Raw genomic sequence first — 16,881 nt, 5'->3', positions numbered from 1 at the left:
TGTGCTGAAATTTTTAAGTTTAAAGCTCCTTTTAACATAACTCAACAAATATTTGTTGAATTTCCAGAGGATTCCAGAATTTCAACAACCCTTATTAGAAAAAAAAAACTTACTAATAACTACTATAAAGCTTGGGTATCATTAATGAACTTAATGGAAAGCTAACCATTTTCCAGACTAGTGGCATTAATCAGGATTCACTCATGCATTTTTTTAACCTAATTATATTTGAAATGTGATTGATTGTACTAAAAATATCTGACAGATGTTTCCAGAAATCTAAGAATGATAAATTATATCTAAGAACTTGTAACTTTGCTATTTTTCCACCAAAAGAGTCTGAAAATTGGTTCAATAGCCAAAAGTAAGATGAGATTTTCGAGTGACTTTCATACTTTCATAGAGCACAGACATGGCATTAACTATCTTTTCAGTTCAACAGAAGCACTTAAGGGGCTAGTATTGGATATTGTAAATCTACTAAGAATACATCTTGAAATCTACTTAATTGAAATCAACTTTAAAACATACTAAAAGTAGTTAATATGTCTTAATCATATCTGATGGTAAACTCAAATCAACATGCTTCCTAAAATGACTCTTATGATGTTATAAAAGGGGTTCACCTTTAAACTTCACAAAACGTCAAGTTCACTAAATAAGACAGTTTACTTCAAAGTAGAAAGTTAGCACTACTTGGTGCCTGGAGGCAACATAATGACCTGTAGCTTCCCTAAACACCCCACCACCACCACCTTAAAAATAGGAAAGCAAGGCTTTAGTGAAAAATTCCTTTCTATGGTCTTTCAGGAAAGAAAAGCTTCAACAATTTGCTTTAGACCAAGTTAAAGAGATTATCTCCCTTTTTCATTACGACTGTTTCTTTCAATGAATTGAAGGATAAGATCAAAGTGCATTCATATTCATGTGAATTATCGCTATTGACTTGAACAATGATGGATTTCATTGTTTTATTTAAACTGAAACTAGAAATGCTGCTGCTTTTGAGTCTACACCCCTAAGGCTGTAGAATTTCTTCTATGAGGACTCAAAAGCCAAGCAATTAGGTCTGACAACCACGTCATTTCCATAATGTACTTCCGTACAGAGGACTTTTTATTGGAATTGGTTACATTTCCATAGAATCTTACCACACAATTTTTGACTCCTTTCCAACCTCCAGAACAAAACTAAGTTCAATAAACACACTTCCAAAATACTTCAGTATAAATTGTACTGGGATGATAATGTTTAGAAAGCATCTAGCTGTTCATGAGTCAGAAAATTAATGTTATCAGTAAGTATGTCAGGAGAATGTCTTTGCTTTGAACATGGTTCATTAGTTTGTTTTCTAGTGTAACTGAAGAACTCAGAGTAAGCTTGGGAAAATGTGTTTACCAGCTGTTTCTTTCTAAATATTGCCTCATGACAATTTTCTTAAAATATTTTCACTTGGGTTCTCTTCAAACTATCCTATCATTTTCTAAGGAGAAAGAGGTTATGAGATTCAATAGAACCTACTCACTTTTATCAAATGATCATTCTACTCAAGTTATTCATCTATTAAAATTCTTGTCACTTTGGAGAACTCTTTTAAGGAAATTCATTACAATAAAGTAAGTTTACAATAGAATAATATAAGCAACCTTTAAAATAAACTCAAAATGCATTTTCATTAACTTTAATGTACACAACTAATATAGATTCTCTAAACTTAAAAAGAGACTCTAGTGCAACACAAGTCTATTATGTGATTATGGTCTGCAATGGGTTCTGGGGATATCCTTTCCCAGAAAGATAATGGATACCAGTTACTTGTGTCACTCTTATAAACATTTGCCTTACATTTAAAGCACTATGCTTAAGCATCACATTAAAAAAAATCATTGTTCTTCTATCCGACTGTGCTACGAGGAGTCTCTATCTTTACTGTCCCCATTTGGTGTACTTAGTGTTGCAAGGCACTCTTTAAACAAAGAGTTTGCAAATTTGTTTTTCTTTGGGATTTTTTCATAAACGTACTGGCATTAGTTGTATACTTTCAAGTGTATTTGTAAACTTCCAAGACCTTTATCCTTGACTTATAATTAAAATGATAAGCAATTATGTATTATTTTAACAGGAAAAAAGCCCGCCTAGAAAAATAATTTCTTTACAATTCATTTCCTGTCTTACTAATGGAAAAGGTATTACTATTTTCTTCTTACAGGTAGTCGTTAATCTTTTATGTTTCTCACATGAGAAACTTTATTCTTCACTTTAAAAAGTAAATATAGAGTAACATAGGAGAGGGAGGTAAATTAAAGCAATCCAGCTTTGGCAGTATTCGGACGTTTCCTCTGAAATATCAAAAACAAGATGACAGAAGTTGCAGACTGTAGTGCAAGTATCTCCTCTTAAAGAATGAGATGCTGTGCTACCGCGTCTGTCAATCTAGACTACACGTTAGCGGAGCTCCGTCTCCGCTCTGAAAATCTGTGTGGGGATGTGAGGAGTGGATAAATAGCCTACGCTATTTTTGTGAAGCAAAAACCTTGAAGACCTTCTCTGTACTTCTGCAATATTTTCCAGGAGTCAATGCATATAGCCAATTATTCCTCAGAGTAATCAGTGAGCAAGAAGTTTGGCTTTGGGACTTAATAAAGCGAAATGACGTCAAAAAAAGAAAAGAGGCTCGCACATGCGCATTGAGATGCAGCTGCTTTTTCTTTCTTTTTTTTTTTTCTAAATAAGCTTTTGGCTCCTCACCCAGCCTCTAGGATCTGGCCTGCGCGGCGGGGTCTAGGAGCTGGCTAATGTAAGGTGGTGCAGGGTTCCTACACCCCACTCCGGGGAAGGAGGGTCTAAAGACCCCTCTTCCCCACCCCCCGACCCCACAAAGGGGCTCTTTTTCTAAGTCCCTGGAGGAGAAAGTCCGGGGAAGCAGGGCCGACCGGAGCGGCCGTGGCGAGCTTTTCTGGCTGCGCCAGCGCTTCGGGGCCTCGGCTCCCGGGTTCCGGTCTCCGCCCGCTCCAGGCTCGGCCCTCCGCGTCGGCCGCCTCGCTCCCGGACCCGCGGGTCAGCCACGCAGCGGGGCGGCTCCGGCCGGGACCTCCCCGCCGGAGCCCGCGCAGGGTGCGGAGCCCGCCGGAGGCCTGGCCGCAGAGGCAAAGCGAAAGGACAGAGGCCTTTATCTCGCTCCCCCCACGCCCCCAGCACACGCCGGCTCTGGGCACCCGCGGCCCCTTCCCTCCCGGTCCCCAGGCCGGCGGCCCGGGAGCCTGCGAGGCAGCGGGGTAGAGGGAGGGACGTCCCCGCAGGCCGGCCGCACCTCGGGGCCCGCGCCCGCCCCGCCCCCGGAGGCCCCGCGGGAGCGAGGCCGCCAGACCGAGCCTGCGCCGCGCTTCCGCACTCGCGCCCGGCCGCGCGCCCCCGCTCGCTCCTCCGGCCCGGCCCTGCGCCCGGGGCTCCCCCGCGCCCCCGCTCCGGCCTGGCCCGGCGACTCGGGGCGGGGGCCTCGTGGGGGTCTAACCCGAACGGCCGCCTGACCCCAGTCCCAACCGATTCCCCGCGCTCCTCCCCCGTTAGAAAGTGCGTGGAGAGCGCGTAGGTGCTCCCTGGTGTTCTGGAACCTTCGGCCTAAAAGAAAAGCAGTAGACGTCGGGGAGGACTACATCCTTCCCTTCAGCTGGGGCCCCAGCACCTCCGTGCACACTGAACGCCGTTGTCTGCCAGGGCCAGCGCCGTCGAGCCGAGACCCCCGCGCCCCGGGTGTGCGGAGACCCTCCCGTCCCCAGATTTGAGTCATCAGCCAGGGATCTTTCTCTCCGGGCTGGCAGGACCCGCGCCTGCACGGGCCTCGTCCTCCCCAGTGGTGGCCCAGATGCGGGCTTGGTGGGTTCCAGGGGTCGAGAGTTTCCTCTGTGGCACCTCCCATCTTTGTCCCTTGTGTCTACAGATAAAAAAGAGGGAAAGCAATAGTACCTACCTTCTCCGAGGCAAGTCCAACAACGCCAAGATTTTAAAGGGGTAGTAGGTCTGGGCGGTATTGAGAGGGAGGGGGTGACCAACTTCTATGGCAAAGGGCTTAGAGGTTTCTATCTGGTGATGCGGGGTTTGGGTACAATTTTTAAGAAACATCCACAGAAGTCTTCAGAAAGAAGATAATCACGTAAGGCGGACACACCCACACATCCCAAGCAGCAATAATTTTTTTATGCATGTCCCATTGTCTTAGAAAATGTTACGCTGTATTTCAGACTTCTGCTTCAGAAGCATCAATTTTTAGTGTCAATCACTTTGTGCTCTATGGTGCCTTTGGAGGTGAAATTATTCGTGTGTGGAATCCCCTTAATGACGGTTTATTTTTGGAGTGGGAAAGATGAGTTCAATCTCTGCATCCTCTGAATTAGTGGAAAAGGAAGCCATGTACAGGTGTTACCTTCAGAACTTTGGGGACAGCTAAATCATTGTCATGCTAACATTTTCTTGGCCTCGACACTAAAAGAAACACATAAACATTAAAGTTTAAAATGTACGAGTTGACTTAAAAGGGTTGAAAAGCAAAGAATTGGAAGTAAGACACAAACTCAACACAAAAGCATAGGAATGTTAATCTCCTCCTGGACAGAAATGTACAAGTGTCTTCTGCCCTGCTGACAAACTTGATGGCACAGTTGGATGGTCATCTCAGACGTAGAAGTAAAATCCTGACGTTTTCCTTAAAAAGGGGCTATAAAACATTTAAGATGTCATGTCCTTTCCTCATAATATTTTGAGTCCACTAACTTGGTTATGGGCATGTAATGCCTTTATTTTTAATTGAAGTATGTAAATATGGAGTTATTTCAGTAATTTTAGATTTGCTGTTGATTATTGAACACAAAATGATTATTATGTTCTCATAACTCGAACAACTACATGCAATCACCAAATGAATGCTTATTTAAATACTATGTTTTAATTCTTTAGGAGAGAAGGGAAGGAGATTTCATACACAGATAAACTCAGCTAATTTTTCTTAAAAACAAGAAGTCTTTTACATTTAAGTGATGTTTTAGGTAGTCTCACCTCTACATAGGTTACCTCAAGTCCCTTGTCCTTGCTCCCAGAGTAATTACTGAGCTTAGAGCAATTACAGCCCTTAAAACAGGGAAGACTGCAGTATATGCTTGTTGAATGAATTAATACTTTGTTTACATGCCTATTTCCTGCTAGATTTCTCGTCCTAGAAGACAAGCACATTCTGTTATCAGCAAAGTGTCTAGCACATATTGATATTTAATATGTGTCTGGCTTGATGAAGGAATATATATGTACATTTCACCTTGATTCACTCAACAGCAGTTTTTTAAATGTGGATGTTAATATCTAATTGGTACATATTAAGCTTTAATTTTAAAATTCAGCTGAGCTGAATAAAAATTACATATATGTTAAAATTAAAATTTCTTTTAGGCATGTGTAGAGTATATTCCCATGATAATGGGATTTTCTGAATTCCTAAAGCAGATTTTTAAAGAGAAACAGAACAGGATTTAAAAACTGTCTTTATACTGTCATTTTTTTGTCTCATTTTCATAAATAGAAGAATTGAATACAAGATGATTTGGAAGTTACATAAGATTAGCTTTCTACAAAAGAGCCAAAGTCTTCCAAACAAATCTTTCATGGAAACATTTTTGTAAATTGTTCAGATAACATGTTTCATTCTCAATCAAATGTATAGTTTAATGTGTTAAGTACATTGTACGTCTGTATTTAAAGTCAGCTGGTGCTTTAAGAACTTTAATCTTAAATAGCACTTAAAAAAACTGAAAAAAAAAACCCTGAAATATCCCTTTGAGTAGTTTTTTTTTGTTATTGTTCTCACTGCTTAACTGTTAGAAGTATGTTTGTGATCGTGGGGCATACAATTAACTTTGTAAAAACAATGGTATTTTAAAGTTAGGGAGTTGAAAAGTGGATTAGAAAATATAGATTGACTTTCTTGTCATTAAAAGTAACCTGTTGCCATATTTTATATTTCACTAACTAACGATTCATTTATATGTATGTTATGATCATTGTGTTACATTTATCCATTTAATTTTTAAGACTTAAAAAAGAAAGCTAGAATGAAGAGCAAGGATCTAGCTTCTTTGATAAGACTAATTCCAGTTATAAAGTGGGAATCTTATATGTGTATTATCAGGAACAATACAATTTAACTCACATTGTTAATGACAGACTCTCAGAATCTATAGTTAAAAATAATTTAGATGCCATTCGAACTTAAGTTTTCAAACTTTGTAGCATTCCATAAATAGAGTTATATTTATAGATTTAGACCTTTTTTCACCATTGAGCTCAGCTCAACACTTTTAAAGTAGAAAATATGTAGTAGAACAATTACTAAAAATGGCAGCTGTAGTAGCTTGGGAGTTTGAATTGTTCAAGGACTGAAACCAATTTCGGAACCTTTTAGTTTAAGGGGATTTTTTTTTCATAATGCAAAAAGGAACTGAAAACAAAATTACAATGAGGGTTTATTTGCAATTCTAATTATTTGCTCAATCTGTTTTCCCCCCACTTCTTGAAATGTGGACACACAAAAGCTTTAATTATGAAAGAATTTTTTCCTTAGGGAAATGTAAAGATCATTGTGAAACTAATACCTGAGCGCTAGGTAAAAAGACTGTGTATGTCGCTGGCTCTGAAATGCAAAGCAAAAGACCGGTGGGCACCTGCCCTGGGTCTCTCCGATTGCGGGTCCATTCCCAAATGATTTGGGGCTCCATAAAATATCAGGACTTCATCAGAAAGCTCCAGTCAGAGTGAGATATCCAAGATTATTTCATAGACCTCGCCCCAAATATGTTTGCACACCCCCTTCTACTGAAGAGATATCAAGACATTTCCTGTCTTGGCACTACTCAGCAGCTGTGTCTAACTACTCACATGACACCTGGTGAAATTGTAGTTTCTGATGGAGAAACATTTAAAGTTAACACCTGTCATTGAAGCATTTGGTATATCGTTTTCAGAGAAGCTAGAAGCCAGTGACAGACTGAGCATTTGACTTCTGTTGAAAGAGACTGGGTAAAGAGTTAAAGGTTTATAAGTTAGGGGAGTCTGGTTTAGATTATTTGAATTAAGACTTTCCAGGTAAAGACTCTCCCTTTCTTTTGAAAATGTTATCCAGCAACAAAATGAAGCCTAAATTTAAAGGACAAAGTCAAATGTTTATAAATCACATAGAAGTGAGGAAACAGCAAAGCTAGTAGTGGTAGGAGAAAGTCGTAGAAGACAGGACATATATCATATTGTTTCCTCGTCTGCTTTTCTCGTTGACTCTCTAGGAGTGCTTATTAAATGCTTTCAGTCCAGTATAATTAACCTGTATGGACATCGTTGTCCTGACCCTCTAGGAATCCTGAACCCCTTAATGCTAGGCATTTAAAAGCTGGAGTAAAGGGGGAAACGATGGACTTTCAAGTCACATGGACTATAATGTATTTATCAGATTACACAATGTCACGTGTGCGATTTCTTTTGACCGTCGATACCAAGACGACTCCATTGCCCAGTTTCCTTGTCTCCCCGCATTTTCACTAGGTTCTCCCAACGCATGGGGCTCCCCAGCCGAGATGAGTGGCGCGCAGTCCGGCAATTACACAGGTCTGGGGTCGTTTTGTAAAGAATCTGTCCTCCCGGCGGTCGCCTGTACCAAGCACGGTGCTGACACTCGACGGCGCCAGGCTCCCGCTGCGGCGGGGCGCGTTTGGCACGTCCCGGGCCCCCCTGCAGGCGGAGTTCCCCCGAGGCTGGTTGTCCTTGAGGGGCGCGGGGCCCCGGAGCCGTGACGTCACACCGGGACTGGTCGTTGCCACGAGACGGCCGCGTTCCGGTTCCGGTCAGTTGCCCCAGAGACGCGGGTACACAGAGACGAACGGCTCCCGTCGGAGGCCGGAGTGGCCGCTGCGGTCGTCCCGTCTGCGGATGAGCCACGTCACCCCCGAGCTTGTGGCGGGCGCAGAGCTGCAATCGTCATGAGCCAGAGGCAGGTGCTGCAAGGTAGGACCCCGGGCGGGCGCCCCGACGGCGGGCGGCGGGAGCCGGGGACAAAGGGGCGGCCCGCTCCACCGGGTCTCTCCCCGCAGTGTTCGAGCAGTACCAGAAAGCCCGGACCCAGTTCGTGCAGATGGTGGCAGAGCTGGCAACCAGACCCCAAAACATCGAGACTCTGCAGAATGCGGGTGAGCCCAGCACCCCCGGCACTGTGTCACCAAGGGCCCTGGCCTCCACCTGCTCCTGGAGCCCCTGGTCGCCCTGGGTCCTCGGCCCTGCCTCATCCCTCACCTGGATCCCCCGCCCCTCGTCTCCCAGTGTCCCCGGTCCTCTCCCAGCCCCGAGTGCCGGATCCCCCGCCTCAACCCTCCCCTTACGTCCCCTGCCACCTTCTCCCCCACCCCCACCCCCTCCCCGCCGGCCTCGCTCCGCTGTGGGCTGAGCTTTTGGGGAGGAGGAGGATGGGGACTGGAGGACGGCGTTCCTAAGTTTCTCCAAACCATCGCGTAGGCTGTAGAAACCTTCAACCTCCTTCGCAGCCTTCGAGGGGGAGGCCAAGAAGGTGAAGCTTCCAGATGGGTGTACGAGGGGCCCGACGTCCCTACGTCCATCTTTATCGCAACCAGAAAAGTGTCAGTTGAAAGTCAAAGCCAAATGAATTGCCTGGAAGTCATTTTAAGTGAATGGGCATCTACCCTAATCAGACCCATTTTATCCGTGCGCCGTTTCATGTCACCCTGCCTTTGATCACCTTCTACTTCTTCACGCCAAAGGAATTCCAGAGCAGTTGACACATTATTTCTCATCTTGTATTAGTGAAGGAACAATGATACGCTTAAAGATTTTCCAAGAGATTCAAAGTAGGTAAAGACAAAGCTTTGATAAATCCTTACGATGTTCTTATTTTACCCCTCGGTCCAAACTCATGCAGATTTTATAGAGAGAGGAAGAGTGTGTGTGTGTGTGTGTGTGAGAGAGAGAGTGTGTGTGTGTGTGTGTGTGTGTGTGTGTGTGAGAGAGAGAGAGAGAGAGAGAGAGAGAGAGAGAGAGAGAGAGAGAGAGAGAGAGAGAGAGATTTGCTTCTAGGTTGTTAACATCAAAAGAAGAGGTAATGGTGGTCCCTTCTCTCCATCTCTCTCTGCTCCCTCTCGCTTCCTCCCTCCCTCCGCCTCCTTCTGTCATTACAGATAATTCCACCATCATCTAAACTCAAAGTAAGGAAACGTTTTATCACTACTGTGTCACGAGAAATCTTCAATTATAGAATATGATCTTTAAAACTTATTTAATTTAATGTGAAATTAAAAGAAAATTAAGAACATAGAACATATCGACAGCAAGAGAATATTTAGACATAATAATAATATGTTTTTTTGAGGGGGAATTTCTACTGCACTGAGATGGTATTTTTGGGGGGAGTGGGTCACTGGAGGGGATTTTGGTGTTTATTTCTCCTTTAGCTTTATTTGGGTCAGGAGATGTATTTAGAATAGAGAAAGTGTATTTTATAATCATTTTTAAAAATGCTTTTTTTTTTAAGGTAATTGTAGATTCACATGTAGTTGTATGAAATAATATAAAATCTGTGTACCTCAAAACCCTGGTGTGGTATCACAATCAAGATAATGACATTGATACAAATCCATTGATTTTTTTCAAGTTTCCCCAGTTTTGTACTTGTGTGTGTGTGTGTGTGTGTGTGTGCGTGTGTGCTATATTATTTTATCCTGTGTGTGTGCATCACCACCATAGTCAAGATACAGAATTCTGTCACCACCACCAGGATGCCTGGTGTTGCCCTTTTAGAACCACATCCACCTCCCTCTTGTTCCTAACCCTGGGCAACCACTAATCTGTTCTCCATTTCAAAAATTGTGTCATTTCAAAATTGATCATTTGTTCTGCAATTGTTTCATGTGGATTAATTTTCTTCTGTATGTGTGTGTGTTTGTATGCATGCATGTATACTCCTTAAAGTACCTGGAACATTGCTGGACACAGTGTTTCACAGATACTGGCTAATTAAAGCTTATTAGAGCATACTACATTTTAAAAATGCACTAATTTTTTTAGTTTTTTTTTTCTCTTAGTCTTAGTTAATGACCTTTGTGGATGGATACTCACTATTTACAGATATTTAATTTTTGGATATTACACAGCTAATATCCAAAGGGAAAATGATTGACATTATATTATAGAATTGATACTGAAATATGGAAATGCAGGTAACAGAATATCATGTTTTGGTATAATAGTGGCAGGTTATCTCTTTCCATCACTGTACAGTGTAGAATATATTATGGAATGTAATCAATCCAAACTGTTAGGCTAAGTGATCACCAAAGTATAAGTGACTTAGATATGACATTTTAAATAGCCATCTATTTCTGCTTATGGTCTGGTGTATGAAGGAATGGAATACAAAAAGAATATAAATGTTTTCAAGCTATCTGCACTTCACTAATATCTTGATAGAACACTAAGATTTTTCTCTTCCTGAGAAATTTATTTTAATATCATGTTATCTAGATTCAATGTAAGGACTCCCTTAGTTATTTTAAATAGACACAGATAATGAATATCCTATTTATTCTTTTAATTAAAAGTAATCTGTAAGCTTTATTAGGAAAACTTTTCATAACAGTCGATTAACCATGCAAATAATTTATTCTTTTCTTGAAAAATCACCATGGATTTAAAAATGCTTTTGAATGAGCCACAATATGTGTGCATCAATTATATATTCTGATCAAGCTTTTTTTTCTTTTCTTTTCAGTTAAGTGACTTTATTTTGGTAGCATAAGACACCAGGACATTTTATTCCTGACTTTGACATAATCTCTGGATATCTGGGGAGGTTTTGTTTTGTTGTCTCACTTTTCTAATAAACTAAATAAATATGTGTCATGTATCCAAGATAATGTGAAAAACATTTCCATACAAGCATTATGATAAATCAGTAGTTTACTTGTTAAGACTTTTTGAATTCATTTACTGGGAAAGGAATCTTAAAGGTGGAAATAATCAATGGAGTTTTATTTCATTTTAAATCTCTGCTCTGTTCATTGTTTTTTGATATGCTAATTAATTTGCCATATTAAATATGATCAAAGTAATTACTAAGACAAAGTGTTGCAGGATACCTTCTTCAGAGTATTTAGATAAAAATAAGATTAATTTCTAATCAAAATTGTTACTAGAAAGAACTGTGTCTAATGTTTCTATAACCTAGAGTTGCTTTTTTCTCATTGAGATTTTATTCTTCTAAATCAAAAGAGCATATATGCAAACATTAAAAAGTTTGTTATAAAGTCTCTTTATGCACCCTCCAACCCTATAATGTTTGTCTTGCAGAGATTTGAAAATGCATTTTGATACTTCCCCTTTTTGGATAATCAGTAACACATGACTATAATAGCAGAGATAATACATTGCTACTTCTACCAATTGTAGAATTTCAACAATTAAAGGTGGTGGTTTAGTTATAAAAATAAAAGAAACATGTTTTATGGCATATTGGAATACCAAGCCACTCTTAGGTTTTAGTAGGTCTTTTGAAATAAGCTAATAAAAGCTCCAAGAAAATTATTTTGAAATTGCTTAGCTAAACTTCTTCTGAAGCAACCATTTTTATAAGAAAAATAGAGGTAAAGTTTAACATAATACTTTGTAATATATTACATATAACCTAAAGTAAAACAGTAAACATGACAAATCAGTTAGATAAGCATATTTTTAGAAGAGTAGGAATAGAGAAGTTTCATACCCATTTGTATGAAGCTAATTTACAAGTTGAGTCAATCTAATGGGTTGAGAATTCAAGAAAATAGTAATATATGATGACATTAAGTGATTTGAAATTACACGTGTCTGGGGCAGGGTAGAAACCTTCAAATTAATGATCTAGTACCTCAATTTACTATAAGAAGGAAAAGCCTGTGGTAAGCATTTGTAATGCATTAAAAACATATCTTGGTCGGGAAGAGTATCAGGATTCTCCTACAAAACTATTGTTCCATAGGATCAAGATAATTTGTAAAACAATTTGAAAAAACTTAACCAATCATGCTATTTAAATTGATGCATTTTGTCAACAAAAAGGAGTCTTCTACTTATAAATGTGATAATTAACTTAAAGCACTTATTTTATTTTATTTTATTTAAAGATAGAGATAGAGGGTTTTTTTTTTTTAAACATATGCTGAAGTGGAAAATATTCTAGGGAACTATAAAACTTTTGAACTTGTAGCACCTAATAAAATGTCCTAAAACCAAGATTATTCAGAATTTTAATCTGTGTTCCAAACCATTGTTCCTACATGGACAGTTATCTGTTTCTTTATCTAAGCAATGGTACATAAATAAGGCTAGGATCTCACTGTTTTTTAGGAAAAACTGGATAATTAAAAAAATCCAGGTATAGATGAACCTATTTAAGCAGGGCTTAGAAATAGCAAATCATTTGAGTTAAATTTAGATGTTACATATTGTTTTTGAAAAGTTAAATATTTCCTAATTCCACTTTACATTTGAATGTTTTTTCATGACCTTTGCTCCTCTGACTAGAACTTTTTCCTATACTTCTTTGCCTCATTCTTTATGGTTCTGTTTAGATGTTTGTTCCTCAGAGAAACCTTTCTTGAGCACTCATAGTAAGTCTCCTGATTTATGTTTTCCTTTCTCCTAATAGTTCTCTTTCATACTCATCATAATTTTAATGATTTAGTTTCTGTTTTCTCCACTAACTGTAGATTCCATGCCTTGTGTAATGCTTAGTATAAACTGATGTTCGACGTGTTTAAGGGAAAGAAAGAGTAATTATTTCGCTAAGTGTTTTCACATCTCTTAAAAAATAGAGTAGGTATCTTCTTCAGTGTGGATACTTAAGCCAAAAAGTTGGATAACTGCTCACAGAATGAGTTGGTTGTCCAAAGTGGGACCAGGATCTGTTGTTTCTTAATTGCTGCCTGACCCTGTGCTTTTTCTGCTTGTGGGTATTAGTAAACGATTTCTAAATGGTTCTAGGAGTTCCTAATAAACCTCTATGTTAATTATTAAAACAAGTTTTCTAGTTCAGGCTTTTGGGTACCAGTGGCTGTCTAGTAATTATGCATAATTGGCTTTCGAGGTCTCCTTGAGGACCATTATGAGAGCTTGAGTGGAGGCCAGATGCAGAGGACTAACTTTGATAAATATGTGGAGGTTCAAGAGAGTGGGAATTGCATTTAGAGTTTAAACTAGCCTCAGAGCTCTAAAGCAAGGGTCCCCAACCCCCGGGCTATGGTCCTATACTGGTCCATGGCCTGTTAGGCACCAGGTCACACAACAGGAGGTGAGCGGCCAGCAAGTGAAGCTTCATCTGTATTTGCAGCCATTCCCCAGCGCTAGCATCGCCGCTTCGGCTCCACCTAGGTCATCCATCAGGCAACAGATTTTCATAGGAGCACCAGTCGCTAGTGCCAGAAAGGTTGGGACCACTGCTCTAAAGGACCATTTGGCTTCCTCTGGCTTTTAAGGAAAAGCCTTATCAAACCAGAAGCTCATTAAAAGCACCAAGGGAAAAGTATGTATGTAATCCCCTGTGAGTTGACACCCAAGATAGGATTTCAGAGAATTTTTGGGGGAGACCCTACCTAGATCAGGGGATGTGCTGACGGGACTTTGTCAGAGTTCTGTGTGGTTGGCTGCCCTGTGATCCGCTTCCTGCTCTCCTGGGCTTTTTGAGAGCACAGGAGGTAGAGCACAGTAAAGGAGGAGGCACTTGATATTTTTTGGTTGATTGGCGTGAGTATACACTTAACTTCTCCCTTTGTTTTTCATTTAATCATATTTTATCTGAAGAACTTTTATCCTAGTTAATTGGGGGCAGAACTTTGGGATTTTTATTGAGAAGGTGTGCTGGCCCTAGGAGAAATCTGGGGCAACACCTAGAACATTTATGGCCTTGCCTTGAACACAAGTCAGACATCCCTGATTTTCAAAGTGAAGTATTTTGGTTTTGCCATGTGCTTTCTATCAGAAGGGTAGCTCAACTGAAAATATTTATTTATTCACATTCTGTTAAAAGTCTAGGTGAAAACAAGTGATATTTGTGCTTGTGTGTATGTATGTATTTGTCTCCAAAAAAAATGATCTCTATCCACTTTTCTACATATTCTATCTCTGTGTCAAGTTACAATCACTATTAAATTCTACACTTGGCTAGATTATATTAGTTTTCCATGGAAATGTCTTTTTAGAATTAGTCTAATAATATGCCCCCCCCCCCTTTTTTTAGGGGAGGCAACCTTTGTTTTGGCCTTACAGAGTGCAAGGATCTTGTCATCTTACGATTGCTTATTTTTTATTTATTTTTATTTTTATTTTATTTTTATTTTTTACGCCTACAGCACCTGGTCTTCCTAGGTGGTCTCCCATCCAAGTGCTAACCAGGCCCGACCCTGCTTAGCTTCCGAGATCAGACGGGATTGGGCTTGTTCAGGGTAGCATGGCCGTAGACTAATATGCCCTCTTTTTAATTTTTAAATTGAGGGATTATTTTAAAAACAGACAATTTCCCCATACTGTCTTTAATTCTGTCATTGAAAATATAGTTCATTTTGAACAAAACATTTTTAAATGTTTTTATATAAAGGTACACTTATTTAACCAACCTTTATTAACTATTGTATGTCAGGCTAGTCCTAGGTATGAAATTTCAGAAAAAAATTATTCCTACTTTCATTTATTTCACAGAGTGTTCCCTTTGCACTTTTGCTGCCAGGAAGCGCAGTGCTATGTTGAGAAATCAATTGCAGCAATGTTCTGTAACCTGTATTTCTAATAAAATTGCTCATCTTCCTCCCTACTACATGGCTTTTAATAATTACATTTGTATCCATATCTTTTAGAGTAAGCCATCTAAAAAAATTAGAGTAGGTGGAGCATAAACGAAATAAAAATTAATTTTATCTGAAGATATAGTTTTGAACTGACCACCTTCCAAAATTTTGCTCTTCTGATATTACTCACAAAACCTCTTGGAGTAGACAATTCTTTTAGAACTGTCCTATTTGTTCTCTATACATTCAGTTTCAGTTTGTTCATTCGTAATTCAATTAACATTTGAGCGTCCAAGTGCCAGATAAATACTTAGATACTACTCATACAAAAATAGGAAACATACACTGTGTCCTTAAGGAGCTTATTTGCTAATGGAGAGACATGAAATAAAATACTGTTTAATAAATGTATAAAGATAGACGTGTGGAGCACAAATGAAGGGTACCTCACTCAAGCTTTGGGCGTGAGGGGTGCTGTTCATGGGAGACTTCTAGGAGGAGTTCCGAGGAGTTGGCAAATGAAGAAAGGGGAGGGGAAAACTGCCTTCTGGTAGAGGTAACGTTAAACATAAAGGGACAGAGAAAATGTGGAGTGTACTTGACAGAAAAGGCAAATGTTCAGGGGTAGCTGGAGCTTCTTAAGGCCAATATGGCAAGGGAGAGGAAAATCAGTGGCTAGAGAGGAAAACAGGATTAATTATGAAGGACCTCATCTGAAGTTTGGATTTATCCTGAAATTGATAGAAAGCCATTGAAGAGTTTTAACTAGAGGAATGATGGAACCCATTTTGTGTTTTAGGAAAATGATTTTCATAGTAGTATGGAGAATTGTTTGAAGGCAATTAAAACAGAATCAGGAAGATCAAGTATCTATTTTTACAATAGCAGTCACACTGGATAAGAGGTCTGCAGGACTTATGCTTAGTAGAAGCAGGCAGGGGCAAGGTCAGGTGAGGAGAGAGATGAATTCAGAATGACTTCCAGGCTTCGGGTTGCTTAGGTGCAGGAGCACCATTCATTAATGGAGAAAGAGGATACAAAAAGCAGAGGGAAATGGCGATTTTACTCTCTAACAGTGTTGAGTTTGTAGCATGTCTGGGGTAGCTATATGCCAGTGACCATGGTAAGCAGTTTGGCTATATAGGGCTCTGGGCTCAGGAGACACGTGTAACTGTTAATACAGGTTTGGATATGTGGAATTTAACATGTTCATATGAAAACTATACCAAAAGCCCATTTTATATTTCTTTATGTAATTATAAACATGTAAGTTCCAATTATTTCAACTAAAGTATAACATAAATTGAATTTGCCATAACTTGCATGCTCTACATTCTCAGTTCAGATCTCACACATAGATGGTGATGGCTCTGACCTAGTGCAGAGTCACACAGTTGCACTGGAAGAATGAATGGAATTTGGGTTTAACACAGTAATCATGGGAGACAGCTACAGCAATGTCAATGGTAGAATAATGCGAATTCAGCATGTTATACCCTTCAGTGTGCACTCAAAATCTGGCAATTGGCCGGTTTTCATTGGTAGGTGGTGAATGCTATGTAAGTGTATGTTAAATAAGTAAATAAATACGTACTGCACTGCCCTGCCCTCTCACAAGAGTGGCTAGTTGCTCAGTGAACCCCTCTTCCTGTCACCCCTTCTGTTTAAAAAACGATGTATCAGGTATGGTAGCCCTTCACTCATAAACAACTGAGTTAACAGTAAATCAGCAAACGAAGTTCATAAGCTATGATAGTTAATGAGAATAAATTTAAAAGGAGAAAGTAGATTATTCTTGATCATAAGCATTTCTTGAATTATTTACCATTACAATGGAATTCTATGTAAAAAGACTATACATATGTTTTGTGATTCATTCTGACACTTTAAATAAACTATAAGACTCTTCATGTGTTGTGGAGGACGTAACATCTAAAATCATAACTGACTTGATAGTTGTGATAGTGAACAAGTATTTTGCAGAAAACAAAATAAATAGATATGTGAAACCAAAATCTGATTTCTTAAGCAA

At 39.6% G+C, this 16,881-nt stretch overlaps 1 protein-coding gene and 1 pseudogene across 2 annotated transcripts in view; one reads left to right on the top strand and one right to left on the bottom strand.

Moving 5' to 3' along the window:
- Nucleotides 1-7,910: 7,910 nt before the first annotated feature.
- The window catches only part of SPAG6 (sperm associated antigen 6), a 54,755-nt gene continuing 45,784 nt past the window's right edge, over nucleotides 7,911-16,881 (top strand). For both annotated transcript variants that reach the window (XM_016124661.2, XM_016124652.2), the window contains exons 1-2: nucleotides 7,911-8,034; nucleotides 8,121-8,216. In XM_016124661.2, the coding sequence (XP_015980147.1) occupies nucleotides 8,010-8,034; nucleotides 8,121-8,216 (121 nt within the window). In that variant the 5' untranslated portion in view covers nucleotides 7,911-8,009. The remainder of the gene's footprint in view (nucleotides 8,035-8,120; nucleotides 8,217-16,881) is intronic.
- LOC118608765 lies at nucleotides 14,409-14,527 on the bottom strand (annotated as a pseudogene).

This window comes from Rousettus aegyptiacus, unplaced genomic scaffold (genome assembly GCF_014176215.1).
Source record: "Rousettus aegyptiacus isolate mRouAeg1 unplaced genomic scaffold, mRouAeg1.p scaffold_m13_p_10, whole genome shotgun sequence".
In the NCBI taxonomy this organism is placed as follows: Eukaryota; Metazoa; Chordata; class Mammalia; order Chiroptera; family Pteropodidae; genus Rousettus; species Rousettus aegyptiacus.
This window is presented reverse-complemented; position numbering and strand designations above follow the sequence as displayed.